We start from the raw sequence: 24,699 nt of genomic DNA, 5'->3' as shown, positions 1-24,699 counted from the left end.
TTTTCATGGAAAATTAATGGAGGGAGGAAGAGAGTGACATTTACTAGTACTAAAAACTAACTTTACCATACTGAATCTAATTTCAGTAAGAAATTAGATTAATGCTATGAAAATTAGGTTTACTAGGCTAACATTAATTTTTTAAATAGTCTTAGGAAGTCAACAGAAATATTCACAGAATTTTATATAAAGGAAAACCTGTGCCCTTCATATAGTTCCACCTGAAATTTTCAATTTATGCAGCAGAAACTTTTCCTGTTGTCTCTAAATTCGAGGTAAGAAGTTTCTGAGTTTGTATCTTTTTTTCTATCATTTTCTGAGTATATTTAAGGTAGAAGCACTTCTAGCTTAAATGGTGACAGGAAGTTGCATTTGCAAGTTTTTAGGAAATTGTGTCTTCAATATCAAGATGAATCCCCACATTTTCAGCTAGGCAAGAAACAAAAACAGCAACTTAAAACTTGTCTAAAAGTTAGGCAGTCCAATTGGCTTCCAAGTTTTCAGTACATTGTAAGCAACCAAATCACCACATAAAATATATCCTTATGGAATGATGGAGGACAAGGAGGGGTATTAGATTCAGCAGCATTACTTTAACAGGAAGAATTTGGTACCATTCAAGCTTGTACACTTGCTTAGCCACCTATTTATGATTCTGATGAACTTTTTTTTTAAAGGCAGACATATCCATGCCTTACTTTATTGCAAACCCCACAGTTCCATTCAATTTCACTCTAACAGCATCTGAGGCACAATTAAACTTCCAAGGGAATGTGATGTGAGTTTTGTGGTTTGTGATTTTAGCGTATCCATTTTCTATAGTTAGGATCATATGAGACTGGGCTTTAAAAGAGAAGGTGAAAATATATTATTATCTAGTTTAGACAGTGATTTCTGAACTCCTGCTAAAAAATATTGGATATGTAATCACTGAATGCAGACATCAAGAAAGTTAAACTCCCCCTACTATTCCTGTCTCACCTATGGTTGTGTCTGACTACGTATGTATAGGAAAAGTACTATGTAAGAGGACAAAATATTTCAATGATTCAAGGATGGATATTTTTCTCCAGCTAACAAAAACAATTTAAAGTAAATTTAAAAATTTCATTACCTTCCCAAATATATATTATATAATACTGTACTGGAAGAGTTCTGAATTTCTAAAGGTACTTGTATTTTGGTCATAACAGATGATCATGGCATCTTAATCAAAAGGTAGCAGAACTACTTCACAGGAGAATAAAACATGTCTCCATACCTCTCCAATCTTACTGGCAGGAGCCCAGCATATTTAATAGGGCATAAACCCCCTACAATAGACAAACACCGTATTTTCCAATGATAATTTAACACCTGCTTCTCAACTTCTGTCCCATTTCTCAGGACTCCCTGCCTATGGAATTTCTGTAGTTCCCTGAAGTGCTGATAACAGAGAGGGAGTGTTGTAAAAATGTCTTTTTTTATGTCTGGTGTTCTTTAGTGAAAGTACTGGGAGACATTCATCATTTTTAAGGAGCTTTCTTTTTAATGCTATCATGGGAACATGTTTAATTTACTGCTCCTCTCACCACTGCTCCTGAAATAGTGAAGACTATTTTCATGGAGTGGAACAGCATTTTGAGATTTATCATGTGTGTCTTAGCAGTACCAAATGTTGACATGGGAAAAACTGAAAAGGATGGAAGAAAAGCCTCTTTCAGGTAAAGATATAGTAATTAAAGCAAAGGTCACATAAAACAGTTGGAAAGCTCCACATTTTTTATGCTGCTTTTTAATGACCTTCATCCTTCCACATTTGACACCTCTAGCACAAAAGGCAGCTTAAATAAGAGCAACAAGAACAACTCAATGAGCAAAGAATGGCTCAGGCAGCTATTTTTGATGGGTTAAAAATATACATGGCACACTTTTACACTTATACATGGGACCTGTGATAACTTTAGGAAACACCATGTTATTCAGCTAACCAACATTAACAGTTGGGGAACTGTAGAGGTTGTCTCACATATCCAGTATCACACAGTAAATGAGAAGCATGGATAAGGGCTGGAATCAGTAAACCAAACTCGTAACTGCCCATCCTAAATTCTGCTCCATATTTCCTCTATTAAAATTCAAGTTCTTCCAGACTGCCATGCTCTTCTTTCTTATTTCTGGGCACTCACCAAAGGTAGTTCCACTGGGAGAAAATGAAAAGCAATGAAAAGCAATAAATTATCCCATAATTTCAAAATAGCACAGTTGATTAAACATGTATTTGAACCTTATCTGAAGTTACTGAAAAACTAACCTAGAACTGAAAATTAACCGAACATTTTCATTAAAACAAGAAATTTTCATACATTCCATGGTAGCACATTACCTATGAGAAAATCATTACAAAAGCATCTTGACTTTCTGTACACATTTTCCTCTAAAGGAAAAACATGGCAAAAGTGATCTTGGGAGAAAAAGGTCTGGTACAGGCAAACTGAGAAATTAGCATAAATATCTTTGAAATATATATAGCATCCAGCCTGCAGAATACACAGAAGCAAGCAAAAATAATGAAACATGTCAGGATGCCACCACTGCAGGAGATCTGCCTGCATATTAAAAATAGCAAGGCAGCTCCTGCATCGAGTCTAGGAAGACACAGTGTATTGCACTGACAAGGGACAACAATATTGGCAGAAATGGCATCTCTGTAATACTAGTTAAAACAGGAGTACATCCATGCAACTTCAGTTGACCCATTAAAGTTTTGATTACAATTCCTGTGCATAGTCATACCAAATAAAAATGTACAGAGGGGAATCAATAGTGATCTGGAAAACATCAACAGTCTTGTGAGGAAAAAAAAAACCACCTCCATTATCCTAAACAGATGGCAATTTTGAATATATATTGAGAAATGGGAGAAGAGTGCAGTTGTGCACCAGACTTTCATTTTGCAATATATGAACTAAGATTTTGCCTTATTATACCCCATAACTTTCTAAGAAAACTGTAGCTGTCTTCTCTGTTGAATGAGAAGGTTTCTCCAGATCTCTCAAAACTGAGTCCTTAGCCAATACCACTGCAAAATCCCCTAGCATTTCAAGTCTTACTTCCAAAGTCTGCTGTAGCTGGACTTCTTTCCTGAGGGACAAAGGATAAGTGATGAACAGTAAAACATGAGAACACAGATATGAGCAGGGGATGAAATGCGCAGAGATAATCCCACAGGGTCTCATAAAAACTGAAAAATTACCCACAATCTTTCCATGGATGAAAATAAGACTCTGCATACTCACCTGTGCTCTGGAGCAGTTTATTTATCTCTGAGATACTAAATTCAATTTGAGTGCTACTATGACCTTCACCTTAGCATTTCTGCGAAAATAACTTCCCTTCCCACCCCTCCAAAATAGAGCTGAAGCAGTCTGGCAGTTTATCTGCTAGGCACATGAACATACCTTTGAGAGGAACTAGGGTTAGGTTCCTGTAGAGATATTGAATAATTCTTATATTAATCGATTAATTATCTGGGAACTACATTGCAGCTGCTCCTCAATAATACCAGTATAAATACAAAAAGCGAAAATATAGCAAGTAATTCAACAACATTTTGAGCCAAAATAGTGCCATCTGTTATGAGACATCTGACAACCTGTTCAATTATTCACTGAACTTTCAGCCTCAGCATAACCCTTTTTTTATCGATGTCAGTGAAAGTCTGGGATCAAGCTAAAAATGGATTTTTCAGAGAAAGAAACAAAGGTGAACTCTCAGAGAAGCCCTGGCTATGGATGTGAAAACATCTCTACTCAAAATTACACTGAAGTATGAAAGTGCTGTCCTAGCCATAGCATCATAGAATCACAGAATGGTTTGCAAGGGACTTTAAAGTTCATCTCATTCCAAACCCCCTGCCATGGGCAGGGATGCCTTCCACTAGATCAGGTTGCTCAGAGCCCCATCCAGCCTGGCCTTGAACATTTCCAGGGATGGTGCATCCACAATTAAAGAAGACACATCCATGTGTCTTCTAAAGATGCAAATCAGTCATAAATGATAATTACACTGAAATGAAAATGAATGCACATTTTCCTCTATTTTAAAGTTTCTTAATATTTTATATTATTTTTCACAATTGAGTCTTGCTTCACAGTGACTTTTCCAACTGGATTAAAATGAATATTCTGAAAAGTGTTATTTCTGGATAAAGTTCACCTACAGGCAAGATGATTGAAATATTCTGGAAGTCATTTTAACTAGAAAGACCTTAAAAATAAACATAACTTTCTATAAACTTTGCTGAAACTTTCTCAGTGGTATCTTTCTTCCTCCATCTATTTATTAAAAACATCAATGTTGTGCTTGAATGATTGAAGTAGATCCGGACAGGTAAATTCCCTGATCCACTTTCTTTTTCAGCTTCATTCACATTACAGGATTGGCTTTTTAAAGCTATTTCTTCCACTTTCTGATGGAGAATGGTGCTGCAGCACAAATAGTTACGTAATAGATAGAGTGTGCAAATATTTGTAGAGATAGTTCTGTGCAATTCTCTCAACCTCAAGGAGCATAAACAGCAATTCTGACAACCGTTCATACACTTGGGATTTACACTTATTGTCAGTGTTAATTAAATAGTGTCAGAAGCAAATCCCTAAAAACCAGGACCTGTTAATTGTCCTAATGAAAGACAAAAGGCACCATGCAAGGAAGGGAGTTTTATTTGCCAGTTAATTTCTGCAGGCAATTTTTTCATTTTGTCTTAATGCTTTTTTTAAATTCTTATTTCTACTCTGGATTTGGTCATTCATGGAATGTGCTGTGGGAGTTTTTCATTGGGCTGTGTTAAAAATGGGCATTCCCACTATGTTTTTTCCTGTACTCTAAATATTTGAATTATCAAAAAAGGCAAATCCCTCTGAAATGTTTTTGCAATGATTTTATGTGCAATAGAGTTTACAACATAAATTGCTGTATCAACAATTCAGTCACCTGGTTTCATATATGGACACATAAATATGGTATAAAGAATCACTGCAGAAAACCTTCGATATCTAGATTAATGTACAAATAAAGTAGATGGATCCTAGAATCACGGGAAGACTTAAGGTGGCAGTGACCTCAGACTTCATGCACAGCTACATGAAAAGCTAGACCAACTTTCTCAGAGCCTCATCCAGCTGAATTTTACCAAACCCCAAGAACAGGGAATCCACAGCTCCCACCACCACCTGTTTCTGGGCTAAACCACTCTTCCAATGAAAACTTCTTTTGCTTGTGTCTAATCAGATGCCACAGATAAACTCCACTGTTCATGACATACTGTCATACAACCTGGCCAGCCAAACAAGATTTACCTGGGCAGCGGGGAGTTTTGTGTGCCACAGCAGTACCACTGATAGGACGACCATTGGGAGTGACACACCAGCAGTATCCAGTGTAACTGTGGCACTGAACCTGTCAGAAACAACAAGAACCACATGCAGCTTGTCAGACATATGCCTGTTATCCCATAGCATTCATGACACATCAGCACAAAAGACTTATCCAGCCAGTTATATTGACAAAACCTAAACAATAAACTGCAATGGACCCATCTCAGTCCTATATATGATCTTTTAGCATAAAGCATATTTCAAGCGAAGCGTGGTAGGTCCTTCAGAATCAAATGGAAAAGAAAACTATTGAAATATGTGGTTGTTTACACCCTGTCTTAGATGAGTGAGGTGCAGGTGTCATAAAAACCTCACAACCTCACAAGGAAGTTCCTTCTGGGACACATAAACTGTTCCAGAAACAAGCAATCCTGATTTTTTTCCACACAGAGAACATATTGTTCCACCCACTGAAGGAGCAGGACAGACTGCTTCTGCCAGCATTATTCATATCCCAAGCTGTCAGAAAGGAAGCTCTTGGAATTCCACTCAGAAATCAAATTCATTATATTTTCTAAGAGCCAATATCACTTCCCTCATCATGCTTAAAAAGAGAAAGATTGTCTTCTGCACAACTCCACAACTGAAATGCAGTACAGAGGTGGCAGAAGGTTATCATGACTGGAATATGTATCTCAGGATAAGCTCCTAACTGTGCTCCTTCTGAATTCCATGATCTAAGTAAATTAGTCTCAGACCATATGCTTGTGAAGAAATTCAGCAGAGAATACAGAAGGATTCTGTATGATTCATGCTTTCGCACTTAAGATATGGATTCTAGTCATAAGATTTCTGGTTCAAATCACAAACAGAGCACAAATTCCAAGCATTTAACCATCTGAAGAGTATTCAGGGGGCTACAAGAATGACTCAGCTGCCTCATCCTAGAAGAACAGGGAGTGTAATTCACCAACAGTGGTAATGTTTGGCTCCTTTGCTGGCCAACTGTGAAAAAGAGAACAAGGACTCCATACATAATGCAGATTTTCCTTCCATTTTTTTTGATGTGTTGGCACAAATTACATTTAATTTTGAAGTTACATTTCCCTTCATTACATTTGTCTCTTCTTTACCCTTTACAAACACACATACTCTGACTTTCCAGTCATGCAAGACACTGAATGAAAAATTTTCAACCTGACTGTATGTGCCATCATCATTGCATTCTGGGATAAACACTTGTTGAAATTCTTTGCGAGCTTGTTCTTGGGTGTACTTCCTCTCAGCGACGCATCTGGAAACATCTAGAGAAAGGGAAAAGATAAGTCAGTTGGATGATTCTAATCAAAGAAAAGTGATCATCTATATTATGAAAAAGACAGATCTGAGACTCATGTAAAGAGAATCAGAATTTTAATAAGTGAAAATGTATGATCAGATTGCAATAATTCAGGGAAGAAAACCAACGCAGGACATTAATTTCTGGACAATAATCCATAACCGGGAAATGAAATGGAGAGATGCCTGGAGAAATAACCTTTCTGTTCTAAATGCCACCAAAGAGCAGAAGCCCAAACAGGGCTTTTCCTCTCAACGCTTCAAGAGCGCCAAAGGAGGCAGCAGGAGCACAGCTGCCTTGTACTTCCTAATTACTGCAGTTAGGCAGCAACTTCAGCTGTGACTACAGATGTCCCCACCATGCTGATAAAAAAAAAAAATTAAATATACTGTACAGTGCAGGGACTTATTGGGAAGGTGATTCAGTAATAATTTCAGACATGAATGATTCATATTGTGCTAAAATTTAATATGACAGTTTATGATTTAAGCATGGCACATCAAGTCTCCCATATAGTTCTTTTTTCTCCTATGTGAGGTTTTTTGCACCATCTCCTTTGTTACTTGGCACTGGTCTCCATCCAAGACAAGTTAGCAAACCAGACAGCTTTAATTCAGTGGAGTTTCTATTGTCTAATAAACTATATTGTCTACTACACATGCTTCATTTCAGCTAGGCAGCCAAGGGCTGAAAAAAGACACCTAACATAAGCTGTTTTACCTTTTACACTACAAATTTTAGCATGTTGCTGATGCAGAATCAGAACTTCAGAATCTGCTTGAGCTGAGGAATTTCAGGGAAAATGAGAATACCACAAAGCTTAAGTTAGTATTAATGACTTCAAGATGTGACTGTAACATTGAAATTAGAATGACTTCAAACATACAAGTAGAGAAATTTGCTGCTTCTGATCTCTGTTTGGTTTAAAGACTGCTTGACAGAAACTGGCTAATCCCATTTTAAGGCTAAAACTGTCCAGTGATTACCTGTGAGACAGGGGTATTGCGGTGGTTTGGTAATGCTTGTGCAATTCTGCGGAAGCATGGGGACAGCCTCTCTAGTCCGTGCAAGCTGCACATTGAACAGAATCTGAACAGTGATGCAACAGCATTTGAGAGAGTTTTGCATTCCTAGGAGTACACAGGTGAGACAGCTAAATTCCCAGTCCCCCAAGTACCCTCTCTGTGCCAGTATGATCCAGACACACACTCACAGAACCATCCTGGAAACCTGGTGGAATGGCAGAAGTTCCTTTTGATGCGGTAAACCCTTCACTTGTCACCTCCACTGAGCTTTGGACAACTCACCTGGCAACAGTAGCATTAACAAATCCCTTCAAGTCCTAGGCAATCTGATGAGGAAGTGTAAGAGTGTACTGAGGACAGAAACTGGTCCTCAGCATCTGCATTCTGAAAACAAAATTGGAACCCCTAAACTCTAATCTTCCTAAGTCCCTCCTGGTCTTGGATTTGTGTGCACTAGCTCTGTGCGTTATTTTACTCTTCTCACAGGAGCACTATGAGAGTTCATGTTGCTAATATGCCCCAAACACAAAGAGTTTCACTTTGAAAAACGATGTTTCAGTCTTAGCATCATTAATTGTATTATGTTTCAGGAGCGATACTCACAGACATGCAATGACACCTGAAAGGAACAGAAAAGTTTGAGCATCCAGAAATGTGAGAAATAATAAGGAACTGAATTAATTTGTACTATGGCACTTTAATAGTTTGTTTCTCCAAGGGAGAATTTTAGCCAATGTACTGTGCAGCTCAGGTAAAATCTGTTAATGTGTGCACTGCCAAAGTTTTTGGGGAAAAAAAAAAAAGAAGGAAACATTTAAGCAAGCTTTGGTGTCGTAAGCATTCTTCTGAGCATGGTTTGGTTATACAGTACTTAATAACATGTGGTTTTAATGTAGCTAGTATTTTAACTGAAAATAAATCACTCCTTTGTTGGACCTCTGTCCTCGTTTTTCTAGAATGACATGTGGTTTAAATGTCTAAAAGGAAAAGTGATATAAATTCCATCACATAAAGTCTCTGGTATAGTACCAGCAGGGTTGTAAATTATCTTCAATAGTTGAATTATCATGAAAATATGCCAAGAAGAAAGAGAAGTTCTCCAAAACTGTCCACCACTTGTTCCTAAACAGCCTGATGCTCTAAAGGCCTCCTATTCATGGATGATCTAATATGCTTTAAAATCAACAGTCACCAAATTTATTGGAATATAAAATTCACATTTGAAGTCTTATTATGTATTATATAACCATGGAAACATTTTAAATCTGTTGGGCATTACTGTGCTTCAGTATATGCAAATAAAACCATGAGGAAGATCTCTTATCAAGTTAAGTTCTGAAACTGTGTATAGTTAAAATATTATTTCCAGTTCTGTTTTTTTTTTTTTTTTTACCAAGGTATTACTGAAGAAGAATCATTATGACACAGAGATGAGGTCCAAACCTGATAGAAGAAATGCAATCAGGGGATCAAGATAAAAAGAAGACATATAAAAACATTCATACTCAGAATATTAATGGCCATTAAATTATTAATTCAGAGGAGCTAAATTCCTTCCAAATAAAAAAGAACTCAATGAAAAGAAATTATAATATTTTCAATAAATTTAGAAGATTATACCATCTGATCATCTGCCTCTGTGCCCTGCCTTCAAAATCTGTTGCATAACTTCCAATAATTTTTCCAAAGAAAAAGAATTCAAGATATTTAAGAGCTATACATTTATGCAAAATAACAGCTGAGAAAGGATGAAAAGAATTAATTCCTGACATGACTGGGAGAAAGGCTGAAACATGAGCTCACATCAAAAATAGCAGAGGAGAGATAGCTGTAGGGAAACCTTGCAGCTCCTAACATGCATATATAAGTGATGGGTGACATTCTAATCCATAGGGAAAAAAAACCTTCCACATGGCCATTGCTCACGACCATTTGGCAAAGGCAAATCTGGGATTCACTGGACAAAGTCTCCTTTGTCTGCACCCAGAAAATTCTTCTCTACAGGCCCCTCTGTGCACCTTGTAGTAGTGTAAGTAATGAAGATGACTCACATGAATCTCAAATTAGTAGGATGAGTCTGGACGTATGTGGTTTGCCAGAATTTTGTTTACATAAATCAATCAATCAATAAATAAATACATCTAAAGGGATACCATTAAAGTCTCTTACACACAGATTCAACTTTGCTATTTATCTAGGACAGGAATCATTCAGATCAGGATGGATTTTGATATGATTATTTTGATATGAAGACCGAGAATAAAAGGTGATAGGACTTACCTGGTGCCTTTGTGCTGATTAATCAGCTCACAGCTTTTGAATTGTCAGCACTGTCCCTGCAAAAGCAGGCTAAACTCTTATGAAGTGAGCAGTGTCCCTCTGGTGACAAACCTTAGAGCAGAGGGGACTCTGAGGCTGCAAGGTTTTGGAAGCATGACAAGCACTGTGTAATGCTGCAAAGCTTTAAGTTTTTTTTTTTTAAATCTGTTTTTGTTTAAACTCTTGGAACTTTCTAGTGGAAAAATAAGGGGCTTGAAACTGGTTTCTTACTAGAATTCCCACTATACTTTATTTCTCTTCCTAACTGAAGTATTAACAAGGAAGCCAGCAGGCTCAAGCTGGAATCTGGTATATGACGTGTTAAAAAGAATTTTAGGTTCTAAGACCCGTTAAAATCTGGCTGAAATGCAGCCTAATTTGCCTATAGTCATACAATGAGAGGAACTAAATTTGCAGATATGCATGTCCAGCTGTAATTTGTAATTATGTCAATGACTAACTCAGTGAGACTCTATCCTCTCAACTCCAGGTAAATGGGCTTTTACATCCCACAACCTTGTGGGGAATTGGAAAAAAAATCTCCTGAAATTTACCATGAAGAGGCATGAGTTTACCTTAAATCAGCTCACTGGGACTCTGTTAGCTGTCAAACTGGATTGGTACAAGGCTTATTGCATTTTAGCACAGTATGTTGGCCAATGTGTTGATTGTACCTCTGTGACTCAGCACCAGGACTGTAAAAGCAACCAGAGGATTAATAAGACAAACACATCTTGGGGCATAAAACTGAAGACAAAAATAGGTGTATGGGAGTGGACAGAAATACACAGAACTGAAGAGAGTACGGAGTTGTAGCTGTTTGAGCAGGTTTTCTTTCTGAATTCCCCTGGTGACAATTCTGGCTTCCAGAGGAGAACAGTAACCAGAAAGGACAAGCAAAATATAAAATCAGCTTAATTCTGATCTAAGTTTCTATGTGCCATAGAAAATCTTCACCTGTGAAGTGGTGCCACTACATTGCTGCAGGATCTTCCTGAGATAGCACTGAAGTCAACAGGAAATTCTGGAAACAGAGTTAACCTCACAAACAGCACCAGCCTGACTGGGAACTAATCTCGTTTTATGCTTTATTTCCAACAGTACAACTCCGAAAACACCGAGCTTCAGGAAAAAAAACATGCACCAACTTCAAGTCTGCTGGCTAATCCTTGAATAATATATCAAACAGAGAGAAGTTTGTTACTGTAAAGTAGAAGCTTATCATTATAACAATGACACAAACTCATCAAGGGTGTAAACACCATCTCTAAGGTGACATTCAGTACAATTGATTTGCAGGAATTTTGGGGCTCTACAGGGAGTTGTACCCCAATTCTCTCATGGAAAGTAAACAGCTTGCAAAAGTATAGATAAATCTCTTGCAAAGGTTTCACTCTAGTTCATCTGGTATTTCGCAGTTTGCTACGTGTTTCAGTAAGAATAAAAATACCTTTCTCAGTCCCAATACATGGAGCAAACTTTGCTTGCTACCCAAGAGATTACTGTGTTTGACACAATCTTGTTACATATTTATGCAAAAAGTAAACTTCATCCTTTACTCAGTTATTTTATTATATATGGAATATTCTGTTGAACATATTAGTAACATTTACTACTTTGTAAAAACTACATATAAAGTGTTTAACTTAATCATTTGAAGAAGTTTCCTTGAGAGCTTCCCACAGATAGTCAGCTGTTTTTACACTAAAGAGAAAGCTTTTCTAGAGTCACATCAATGTGAACAAGCAGACCTAGTATAGACACACATAATCCAAAGACCTTTCACTATTTCCCTTTGCAGCTTGATTTTGCCAGAATACCTGTATGCACTTGTCCTTAAACTTAGAAACATGCAGTGCAACAAGCTGTTTAAAGTTAACAATTTACTTGAGCACTTTACTGAATTTTCCTAACAACAAACCATAATTTGTTTCTGCTTTTGTGCTTCCTTCCCACTGCTATACCGTTTTGTTAAGTGGTAGTGATATGATAAAAGTCAAATGGTCTTAATTTTTAATTAATTTAGCACAAAAATTTTATTCAGAGCACAAGACACCACTTGGTTTATATGGAATGAACCACTCATGAAAATTTCCCACTATATTTGACCTAGGTCAATGTATATTCTAAAGGACTGATCATGTCAAAAAGCAAAGCAGATAAAAAGCTGTAGCCTCTAGTGATAGGAAACACGTAGCAAGCTATACAGGCTGAGAGTATCAGTTTTAAAGATGCAGAGATGTTAAGCCTCTTGGGTTGGAAAGGATGTCAGCACAGACATTTAGCCTGACAGAGCCATAAAATAATGACTTGCTGCTTCGTGACAAGAGCTGGCCAACTCTTTCACTATTTATTTTTATAGCTGCTTTCTGGATTCAAACAAAACAGCAGAGCGATCTTAGCCTGAACTCTCCTCTATTGGCATCTAACAGACAGAGCCAGGCAGTGTGGGGTTTCTTGGTTGTTTTCTTTTTGCTTTTTCTTTTTCTTTTTTTCCACCCCACATTTTGCAACCACACAGCAATTTAGATATCTAAGCTCTAAGATAAAATAAGGAATGCTGTGCTGGATTCCCTCTTGGCACACTATTTCAGTTTGCTAACAGTCGCATTTGGAGAGATACAGTCTGATTAGAACTGAATCAAATACTTCAAGAAAAACTAAAGCAACAGCTTTCTGATTTTTTAGATGCCAAAGGCTACACTAGTTTTCTGAGCAGAGCAGAGATTTGATAGTTTGGAGAAGTCTAGTTTACTAATTCTTGCACTGAAAATCTGAGAAGGTTTGCAACTGTTTGTGGTTCCTCGTCTTCAGTGCAGTATTATTGTTTCAGCACTCTCTACTTCCCTTCCTTTAGGATGTTCATTTTTATATGAGGTCTGAAACTTAAACTGAAAATACATGAGCAGAAATGAAAACTCCACAAAAAAGACCCCAAAAAGATTAATTTCAACTCAAATTGCTGTAGTGCATATTTGATTTTATGAAGACCCATTTTTTGTACATAAGAATGCTTTTAAATGCCTCATTTCTGTGCAGTCTGGCTTCAGCAAATTCCCCTTGGAGAAATACTATCAAAAAAAAATTGATAATTTTAAAAAGAGACCAATTCCTTCTACAGAAAACTGTGGATACTATTCCAGTGTTACTTGTCCTGTGTTCTAAGTACCACTAGATACATTTAAAAGAGCAAAGGATATTCCACAGAAAAGTATTCCAAACGTACTTAAAACTTTATTCATTGCCACTAAATACTTACTAGAAAGTATAATCAGAAGCCAACTCCACGTGATTTCAGAGACAACACAAATTGTAACTTCTGTAGGTAGATACCTTTTTTCACCAAGATGTTGAATGTTTTGTTTTTCAACACTTCCATTACAGTGTCCTGATGTGTAACATCTTGAAATTTAATATAAATGAACACTCAAAATTCAAATGAGGTTGGGGCTGACAAGTGTTTGTATCAGGACTACCAGCATCACAATCTGGAAACTTGCAGTCACCCTACAGATTAAACACAGTGTCTACAGTGAGAAAATATGTCTGCAAAGGGAAGAGACAGCTTCTAGCTAAAAGTATTTTAAGACAAAAATCTGCCCTATAATCAATTTTCCCCTGTAAGGTTTATTTTCAAAAATTCCAAAGCTAGTACCACTTCTCAATATATTCTTTTTTTAAATATATTTTTCAAAATAATGAAAAAACCTGCATCACTCTTTTTTTTTTTTTTCCATAAAAGATGAGAAGAAAAAATAAAAGAGAGAGGAGAAAAGGTAGAGATGAGGACATGTGAAAACTGTCCTGTTTTCAATGTACAGACTGTGCAAGGTCTCACTCTGTTCAGGTTTATTGTTAAGACTGACGCCTCAGTCCAGTCCCACTTTCACTCCTTTCAGTTAGAAAAAGAACCATACCTACTCACTACTTTTTTCTCTCTCCAATTGAAACACCTTGGGAGCATGTTCTACCTCCCAAACACATCCCACAGGGCTGCCTTCCAGGCAGCAGGTGCACTGGCCAAGGCAAGGTCCCTGCCCACACTCGGAGCTAAGGGACGTGCTCAGGCACCGCAAGCACACGTCAAGCTCACACCCGCCTGGCTCACAGGCAAACCTGGGCTGGATGGCAGCCTGCATGGGAATTCTGGAAAAGGTGTGCACTCAGAAACCACATCCAGCATTTACAAACCAGTTCTGTAGCTAGCAGGCAACTGTAATGTTTCTCCAAATTATGCTTGGATTCATTAATAACGGGACCAAGATTAACTTGTGGTCTCAAAACAACTACTGCCCAGCAATGCCTTCATTCTCTTCACAGAGGGAAAATTCTATTGGCATGTTTATTCAAAGGCAGAAATTTCAGTTTATCTAAGAATGCTTTTAATCCATTCATTAACACATTGTGCTAATAGTTTAAATGAGTGGAACTTTTCTCTATTTCTGAAAGCCTTAATTTAAAGAAACAAATGCTGAGCATTTTTTCTTTAAGGAAAGCAAATAGTAAAATACCTATTTTATGAGAAATTTCACTCCTATTTTGATGTGCTTTGATTCTTTATGTGGCTTGTGAGAATGAAGATATTACCTTTTGTCATATCTATGATAGCTCATAAAAGAACAGCATTTTTAAACAGTGAGGCTCTTTAAGATACCATAAATGAATTAAGCTAAACATGATCTACCTAGGGTTTCCAATGGAGAAAGGGGATCTACATAGCCACAGAATAACAATGACTCTGCTCTGTGTGATGGCTCCCCTTGGTGTACTCACAAAGCAGTAAGTCACTGCTGGGGCCAGCTCTGCAAATACTGAATACATACTCAGTGTTAGCCAGATTAAATTCCAAACCCTTCAGAAATTAAATATCACTGTGTAAAGCTCTAACATTGCCATTTTCAGTAAAGACCACTCAGAGATTTGTGAAAATCCAGTTTTGCAGTTTCTTGTAAACCCAGGTTGCTGTTACATGATGATAAGTGAAGTAAGGAAATATGATGCAAGCTGGCAGCGGACATTTTATAGTGATGGACAATTTGTATCAAAACTCCAGCCATTAGAGAAGTCTTACTTTAGTGAAGTACTGGTAGAGAAGCCACAAAATCCAAGTACCTCAGCTGGGATATTTTAAGAATTCTGTGTTATGGCAGAGGTATGCTGGCAAGACAGTACATATGAATTTGTGTTTTCATTGATCACAATGATCACATTGATCACAAATACCCAATATTACTACTGAGCCTCTTGTTTGATACATTCAGAATATTAGTCTCCAGGTCCCCAGTTATTGGCAAGGTACTTTCACTTAAAAACAAACTGAGGAATGAAATGAATATTCTTAACACTATTTAAGAAACAAGAAGAGAAATAGAAGAAAGAAAGAAAAAAAAAGCTAAACAGTCTTAAACCTGTAAAAGAAGGCACCTCTGTGCATGCTGCCTGCTGGGAACAGTCCATCTTTTTCCTGAGCCACATAGATACAGTCCTCAGGAAAGCACAGCTGGCCAGTGCCCAAAGTGCAACAGGAAGCACTTCCCTGCGTGGTTCTCATACTGTCTCCTTGCATTGCTTAATTAATTTGTGCAGACATAGCGTCTGTGTTTTCTAAGCAGTTTAAAAGCAATTATGTTGCTTTTCCACTTCTTGTATGTTTTGTTCCTTTGGCTATGCTGGGCCAAATTTACTGTGAAGCACTTGTGTGTGCATGTGGTTGATCCCCATCACAGGTGATATTTTAACAGTCCTCCTAACACAAGTAGTATTTCTCAGCTGTCAACACACATTTATTTATTAGATCCGTAATGTGGTTGCACAGTAAATGTCTGTGTCAAGCAAGTGGCAAATCTCCAGAATTTCAGAGTTAAGATTCTGTTTGTAAAAGTATCCAAAAATGTGGATGTTCATCTACAAGTGTACACAGATTATATGAGACCTTAGAATCTCCAAAGATAGGCTGGAAAATTTATAAGATTTTAACTTGTTACAGCATTTCCAAGCTTAGTAATGGATTCCAGCAATGGCTGGAAGTTGACTTAAAATAAAAAAAGTTACAAAATTAATGTCTTCAGGGAAAAAAAAGCTATTAGAACAGTGTGTTTTGATGGTGATTTTGTTACAGGTGAGTTCATTCATTTTCAGGTTTGTTGAAACTGTTTTGTTCTCTGCTGCTGTCATCAGGAACTAGAAGTACAAGGGAAAAAGTTGTTTAAATGCTGCCATTTTACTGTGATCTTTTAAGATCCAGGATCTAAAAATGGTTTCCTTTGCAATGCTAAAGAATTGCCTGGGCTGAGCACTCTTGCTGTGAATGGAACTTGAATTAGAAAGGAAAGCAAGCACACACAGAGCAAACTATCCCTTTGTAATTTTAGTATTTAAGTGTTCAAAACCAAATAGATGAGAAACATTTTGAGAACCGGTGAGAAAGAGAAAAAAGAGTCAATCTAAATTTGGCTTTCTCAAGAAAAAAAGAAATCACAGTTCTGAATATACAAACAAGAAATGATGGACTCAAAACTATTCCAAAAGGCTATCAACATAAACTGTCAAGGTCTTTAGATTTCTACTGATAGACTGAACCAAACAAAGAGCTAGTCACCATTAAATTAATTAAAATAGTACCTGGAAGTTTTCAGAGAAGATTTTTGTGAGGTGAATAAGGATTTTTTTCAGAAGACAGGAGGAGACAGACTTAAGATAGCCTTTTTTGATCAATGGTGGATGATCATCACAGCACGGATTTGAAGTTGTGAAGTTTATACCAGGAACAATCTCTTTTCTCCCTTCAGAACATCTGCATGAAAATGTTTCTTTCCCTTTTACCTGCAAGCTCAAACCTTGTTTCAAAACCACTGCTTTAACGGGGCGTTAGGGTGGGTGTCTGTTTTTTCGGGGGTACAGACAAACACTTCCAATAGGATCTGTTTTCATTCCTACATGGAATGAAAGTAAATTCTGAAACCTTGAAAGTTGTTCTCTAATGAAACCATCACTTTTTGGTTAGCCCTAGTAAAACAATCCTCTGCTTTTTGATCAAGCATCACCTGCAACAACAAATTTAACCACTCAAAAGCAACTGGCTCAAAAGGTCTTAATCAGAGGACTTCCTTAGCTTTTTCAGAATGTTTGATATAAATTAGCCCTAGCAATGGTAAAACTGAAAACTGCAGCTAAACCAAGGAATTGTCTTTTTCTTCTTTAAAACTTGTTTTTACTGCTTGAAATATTTCTGATGATCGCAGCCATAAGTAGGAATAAAGACATTGGTCACTTCAAAATTTAAGACTGCTTTACTGAATAAGAAATACTATGAAAATGTAAAATTACAAGAGCACTGGTCTCTTGCTGATATTGACCAAGTAAATTATTGGCAAATATCTGCTATTACCAATCAAAGGAAAAAAAAAATTTATTGATGAGAACGTGATGTGTACCTGCTATCAGAAAGACTTAAGGTGCCTAAGGTGTCTAATTCCATTTCTGCAATTGTACTGACACTTTATCCATTAATAAATACATAGCAAATGAGCACTTCTCCAAATTGCAGCTGTTGACTGAAGAAAAATTTGACAGCATCAATGAGGAAACCATCACTAGAGCAATTCTCATTTTAATGAAGAAAATTTCTTGCAGATGACCTTTTCAACATGGTATAAAAAACAGTAAAGAAAAACACTCAAAACTAATTTCCATAAAGCTCTAATGTATAAAATGAACAAATACCAAGTGCACAATAATTGTCTCTGTCGTTCACGAGTGTAACAAAAGCTTTGGCTCACGTAGCTTCACTATGTTATCCTTGTTCACCACAGTAAATAGATCCATCATGTAATACAATGGTTTACTATGAAAGGGCTGAAGAATGAGGATACTGTTTCATCCAGGCAGAAGATGAGACAGAATGTCTCTTTGAAGCAGTCTTGATGCTTCAGAGGTTTGCAGGAGCTAATGGAGAGAGATGATGTGGAAAATTGCCTCCTAGAGGTTGAATTGGTGTGGTCCCTGGGGTTTTCCTTCCCCCACCCCCTACCTCCACTCCCTGCCACTCTGTTTAGGACAGAGAGAAAGGGAAAGTAAATCTTTATGACCACTGCTATTCTTACATTTTAGAAAGATCATTGTGTTGGGAATCACCCTACACTTCAGTAAGGAACTGCATTGTCTAGTACCACGCTAGTCTGAAAATTAAAAGATTTAACTGCAGCTATTTTGTAGGGTTGCATGTCACCCAATTTCTCTAAACAGAGATCAGAAGTAAAAGAGTGCGTGAATAGGTGGGAATGGCCTGTGAGGGCTCTATGCATTGCAAAGCTTTTTTTTGTTTTTTGCTTTTTTACACTCAACCCACCCTACCACCACCATCACCCCTGCCACACTACGTGATTGCAGTTAGGAAATACAAGACTTAATTTCACCATCTCAAACTCAAAATACCAAATTGTAGTAGACAAGAAGCCTTGCAAGATAAAAATCATAAGAGCTTCTCTGAACTTGCCAGTGATATGGTCCTTCAGAACAAGAACCTAGCCATGCAATTTCCTTAATAGTGACTTACTATAAAATAAGTGGGTGTGGGAGTCATACTTTTGATGAAGGCTCAAGATTAATTTATCTTTAGATAGCATATTGTTATAGAAGTAACAGGATTGATTTCAACCCACTTGTTTTTAGAAAACTCTTCAAGTTCAGCACTCCTGGTTTTCCATTCACAGACATTTCAAACACTATTTTAGCGTCTATTATTTTTCATTATACTCAAGGGAAACTTTTATTTTCTCACCTTTGCAGTTCCCTCGGTAGGCTATTTCCAGCTGAGGGTCTTTGCATTTTGCTCGTTGAAATTCACACCGGGACAGAAAAGTTCTTCCATCAGATGCACAGAGTGATTTCTGGGGGGATCCTGCACAGTCCAGGCTGCATTCTCTGTCTTTGTCTTGGTCCACTCTCAAAAACTAGAAAAAAAGATATTAATGCTGTAGGAATGGTATTCCCATGTGAAAAACTGCACTGTGGTCCCCTTCCCCAGCAAACACATACAAATATTACCCAAAACCGAAAAGAAAGTTCTGCCTTTTTAGTCTATTCAAATCCTAGTCAATTCTTTTTATCTGGGATTTTTCTGCTGCTGCTGGGAAATGGCAGTAACTGTAACATCTCTGTAACATACACTAAATCAGTATCACAATTTGGAAGTCTCTGAACTGCTTTCAACCATTATGAATCTCAAGACAGCAACTTGGAGTTTTTGAAGTGAAAATGGCGATGGCAGAAACATTCTTCACAAAAAAGTGAGACAGCAATGGATGTTTCTCTATTTTATTACATATGTACTAATTATTCTACAATGACAAGCTGAAAAGTCTATTCTAAGACCCAAGTAGGATTTTTTACATAAATATTCTCATTGTGGATTTCAGTGTGCCTCTTTCTAGTTTTGACACAAAGCCACACTGAACCCAACATAATTGTTCATCTCTCCACTGCCAAGATTGCAAGGCTCGTGAGCTTGGCATCATCCTTGGCACGGTGAAAAGAAGGACCTTCCTACCCTGAAACACGCTGCCAAGAAAACCTAATTGGATCTGATGCTGCTACATGCCAGCCAAAAACAAAGACAGATGAAAAGATATTACATTATCTTCTGGGCACTTGAAAAGCTGAGACTAGGAGTAGGTGAACTCAGTAAGTGCTCAGATGAATTTCTCTATCCTTCTGCTTCCTCTGAACGAGCACAAAATTAAGCAAGGCATACAGCTACCAGGAGGTAATCATTCTCCTAAGCATCAGGAGGTGCCCAAGAAAAGGTCTTCATCCAGCTAAAGCCCCGTTTTCACTGGTGCTACTTCATCATTACAAACCTCAAGTAGAGAAAATTTTGAACTTCAGATGAGAAACTGAAATTAGGAGGAGGAAAATTTCAAGGAAAAAAAAAAAAGAGGACAAAGAGTAGTATTTGGGATTAAGAATTAAAAAAAATTTGCTACATATAGTTCCCCTGCATTTTATTACACATAAGAAATATATAAAGAGAGTTATAAATCTCCATAATCTTCATACTTAAACTGTGGTCTATTTGCATTTCCTATCACTTAACATGAGGAAATACAGATGTTTTTCTGGAGAGTCTGTATGAAAATAGAGAGATTATCTCAAAGGTATCACTTTAAAATAGTGGTCAAATGGTTGGACTTTTACCAGAATTTTTATATTTTAGTGGCACACTACAATAAAAATGAAAGCTTCCTTTTACCAACTTTTTTTTTTTTGAGCAATTTTTTACTTTTAGGAATAATTAACTTCAGAAGCAAATTACTCGCAAATTACACACAAACCCCAAATTTTTCTCCATGAAATCTAGCTACAGAGTTCCAGAAGTGGAGGACAGATGTTCCTTTCTCCCCATTTCAGTGTTATTTTGCAGATCCTTCTTGCCAACAGAAATTAATAATTAGCTGAGCTGAGTGGGAAGGGAGAAAAACTGAAGTCATCTCCCTTTACCTGCACAATGAGCAAAAGTGAAGACAGGCACCCATGGCTCTGAACAATCTCCAAATCGTGTTGGTCTCCAGGGCTTGCCTGGGTGCCCTGATGAGATGCACTGTGGGAGCCCTGTGAAGTTTTCCAAACTTCCCTTTCTTGCCTGGGAGGCATCTTCAGGACTCTGAGATTAGGCCTACCTAGGACTGTGAAAAGGACTTCTCAAGGACAAATGGATCACATGGGGCCCCTGGCAAAAAAACCGGGATCCTATCCTCTGCTTTACCTCTGACTTTCCCTGTGGATTTGGTGATGGCAAATCAAGTGATCTCCCTCTTTCTATTTTATAAAGTAGGGATCTGAGTACAGCCTTTCTGTACATAGAAGCCTACCCCTCTGTAGTGGCTAGGCACTTTGCCCCCCTTAATTTATCCTCAGCAAAATCCCTGTTGAGCAAAAAATTAGTTTTTAAAAGCACAGGAAGTCTTCGTGACCCACAGAAAATCATGCAGCAGGTCAGGGCACTGAACCCAGGCACCAGAACAAAACCACACATAGCAGCAGTCTAGCCTCTGTACCATTTTTCTCCCAGATTTTCCTCATTTGTTCTGTTTCGAGCTGTTGCAGGAGTTAAGATGGGTATGCCTGACAGTAACAATGTGGACAGAAAATCCCCTTAATTGTCTGAGGAACAAAATCCACTCCCTTGAGAGCATGATAGTTCACTGATAAAGCTGTATTTTAAAGGGCATTTATCCAAAGAGTTTTATTTAAGTATTTTATTATTTCAAAGCCTTAGAGGAGATTAGGGCAAATTAAGGGTTCAAGGATATTCAAGCAACCTGGAAAAGCAGAGGATGAAGACATACCCAGGAGACAAAACCACTTGAATAGCTTATTAGTTAGCCAAACCTCACTGGAGAATTTGGGTTGTACATTTAAACAATTTCCACCAGCCTCATGTAACTGAGGGATTTAAGAGCAGGAAGGACAAAAAGGCAAGCAAGTGTAAGGAAAGACGGCATGCAAAAGAGACTAGCAAATGTACTTAGAAAAAAACATACAGAAAGTATGTGATTGACATTTGGAAAATACTTCATTATCATCTTTACTACAGCAGTATAAGATGATTCAAGTCAAAATCAGTATTGCTTGCTCACAAAGCCAAAGGAATTGATAAACACATCAAAAACTAATGCTGAAACAAGAAAGGGTTATGGAATTTTTCATGAGGTTTGCTATTTGTTCAAACAGGAACAAGCACAGTCCACTGACAGAAAAGCTGGGATCACACTGGTGCACATCTTAGAGCTTTATGTTTCAGAGAAAATAGTCCTTTTGATTAAAATAGGGCAGTTTAGAGAGAGAGAAAAATGGTTCAATACGGACCAGAAAGTGACTCACTCTCAATATTGGCTCATCCATTTCTGTCTTTGAATTCATTTAACAAACAAATGTGTTATTGTACAAACATGTGATTCACTGAAAGACAAGCTTAAAGCAGCATTTCTGTTGAATGCTGCTAATGACTGAAATTAAGCCAACAATAGTTGACCAACCTGAGATGGAATTATTTTGAACAACCAGCACAAACTGGAAAATTATGGCTGAACCCTATTAAAAAGCAAAATACTTCTAGCAGAGAGGGTTCTTGCCCTAATGACACAGAAACCAGCCTAGTCATGTTTCAAGAAGTTTGTTTCAATTAAAAATTATGCCCCAGATTAAAAAGGCACGACTCAACTGGAGTTGCTGTAACTTACCTTCTCTTTTAGATTTCAGTATCATTTATTTCAGCCATTCCAAAGCACTATACTTGAAAACACACAGCTTCCAAAGGGCCTACTATTCTGTAGTAGGCACTGCTTTAAACGCTCATGTAGTATTTCTGAGAAGGCAGAATAATATTGGGGCTATAGCAGAAAAATGCTTGATTTTAGGCTTACCTCATTAATAAAACCTAATCACTAAAGTCACCAGATATGTGTACCCACTTGACAGGTATAAGCATTGCTGAAATATTATTTACTGTCATATATTTCAGACATCATGGAATTCCAGTATTTTCCTTCACTGTCCCACACCAAAGAATCTTAATAGTGGATGAAATCTATCACTGATGGTCCCAGTGGTCTTTCATCTCTCTGTTACTGAAGTTCAGAATATGAAGTAGTGGATATCTGAAACCTTGCTTCAATTGGGGAAAAATATTTCTGTTCTTTTTTTTCCTCTGTTTTCTGCTCTGATTTATCTTTTACTTTTTTTTTTTTTGGTCACCGATGCCACATCTGGGCTATGGACAGTCAGGATGCTTATTTCTTCAACCACCAGCCATGTGTTGCAGTCAATGAGAAGGTTTTTCCAGTACCTTAAGAGTAGGAATTTGATGTTTTCCTTACTGGGCTATTAAACTAATTATCAAGACAGCATATATATAACCTTGCTCACTGCTGTGGTGTAACACATATCTTCTCTTTACCTTACACTGCTCACTCGTATGCAGGGATTCAGTGTCATTCCCTCTGGTCTACATCCTGCAGCTACATCATCACTAAGGCAGCAGGAAAGGTCTTCAGATAAAACTGAGTCACATGCACACCTTCGCGTTCCCAGCGCACAGATCTGTGAACCCACCCTCTGTAGTGCACAGAAACTCTCACCTAAGAAGATGACAGAGCATAAGGTGAGAAAAATGGTGCTTGGCTAGGGAGGCAACAACTGGATGCATCTGCAAGCCAGAGTGCCACTCCAAGGAAGCAGAAGAGTCAAGACCCACGTGACAGTCTGGCCATGGGGAGCACCACATCTCTCTGCATTGGAAGAAAAGCTGCCACCAGACACGCTTAGGCCCAGGCACAAAGATTAGTTATTGAATCCGGCTCAAAGCCTGTTAAACACTAATGGAAAGTGCTCTACTATACATTTCATAATACACTGCACAGCTGTGGACTTTGTCTTCAGTCAGATGCCACTGTTTGATTAATCTGAGCAATGCAGGGCAGTTTTGCCCTACTTTTTTTTTTTTTTTTTTTTTAATTTGGGCCAGCTTGTCTCTAGTACTTGCAATCCTGTAGAGACATCTTTAACACAAACACACCGTACATAAAGCATAACTCATAACTATGCTAAACCTATTTTTAACTTGCCCTAATATGTTTTCTTACTGAAGCTGAAGACCAGGAAACCACTTTTTCTGTCTGTGGATAGAACCTCCATCCTTTTCTGTGACCCCAAGCTGGAGTCTGTGGACTACAAAAAAGACAGATATTTAATTTCATGGATTTGGATAGTTCATCAGAGGCTTTTTTAACCAACCTTCCCTTAATTTACAGATTCCTTCAATTTTGACTGGACCTATATACCCTCCACTGACATTAGGTATTTAAGCACAGTGACAACACGTGTTTATTTTATTACTCTTTGTGGACCCCTTATAACTGATATACAGACCAAGTGAAAACTAATTTCAGAATCTAAAATGCACCAGAATCTAAAGACAGGTCTAGACTGCTTGCAAAACAGGAGATTAACACCTCATCTTGGAAAGCTGAAGGCCAAAAGGGCCTGAAAAACAAGCAGAAAGGAGATGATGCGTGTTAGACATCACTGCTTTGCTTGGAAAAGCCTAGTGCAGACTACAGCTTTGAAAAGCAATTTCTTTATTCTGCATCTGGTTACTGTGAGATGTTGAATAGAATGATCTGACTTCCCTGCTGCTGGCATGGGAGGTCTGCAAACAAACTATGGAGCAGTTCACTCTAAAGTGGTTCTGTGCTGAGGGCTTTGTGCTGGTGAAAAATGTGCTGATTTACAGTGATTTATGTAGTCATGCTGTTTCTGTCTGATAGCTGCCTGACAAGCAGATGTAGAAATCTCCAAGCTAGGAATATTTTGTTCCCTCTGGGCTTGTCTACAATGGAAAAATGAGTTAGAAAACAATAATACGTGTGTGTGTGTGTGTGTGTCTGCATTTATGTATGTGTGTGTATATATCCACACATGCAAGTTATAATCTGTAAAGTCATATTCCCATGTGTATTTCAGACAAAGGCAATGATGTTTAAATATCCATGTTACATTCTGCCTTAGAGAGCATTCCAATCAGCTACTCTGTCTCAATTAATCTGCTTCACTGAAACCCCTAATTTTTGCAATGTTTATTTCTTCACTCTTCTCCCAAGGA

General features: G+C 37.7%; 1 protein-coding gene across 3 annotated transcripts in view; it reads right to left on the bottom strand.

The window, feature by feature from the left end:
• The window catches only part of SMOC2 (SPARC related modular calcium binding 2), a 140,811-nt gene that overhangs the window by 76,456 nt on the left and 39,656 nt on the right, over positions 1–24,699 (bottom strand). For all 3 annotated transcript variants that reach the window (XM_069010205.1, XM_069010207.1, XM_069010208.1), the window contains exons 2-4: positions 18,820–18,991; positions 6,555–6,661; positions 5,340–5,439 (exon numbers count right to left, since the gene is read on the bottom strand). In XM_069010205.1, the coding sequence (XP_068866306.1) occupies positions 5,340–5,439; positions 6,555–6,661; positions 18,820–18,991 (379 nt within the window). The remainder of the gene's footprint in view (positions 1–5,339; positions 5,440–6,554; positions 6,662–18,819; positions 18,992–24,699) is intronic.

The sequence above is a fragment of the Aphelocoma coerulescens genome, chromosome 3 (genome assembly GCF_041296385.1).
Source record: "Aphelocoma coerulescens isolate FSJ_1873_10779 chromosome 3, UR_Acoe_1.0, whole genome shotgun sequence".
In the NCBI taxonomy this organism is placed as follows: domain Eukaryota; kingdom Metazoa; phylum Chordata; class Aves; order Passeriformes; family Corvidae; genus Aphelocoma; species Aphelocoma coerulescens.
Note: the sequence above shows the minus strand (reverse complement) of the source record. Positions and strands in the feature narration are given on the sequence as shown.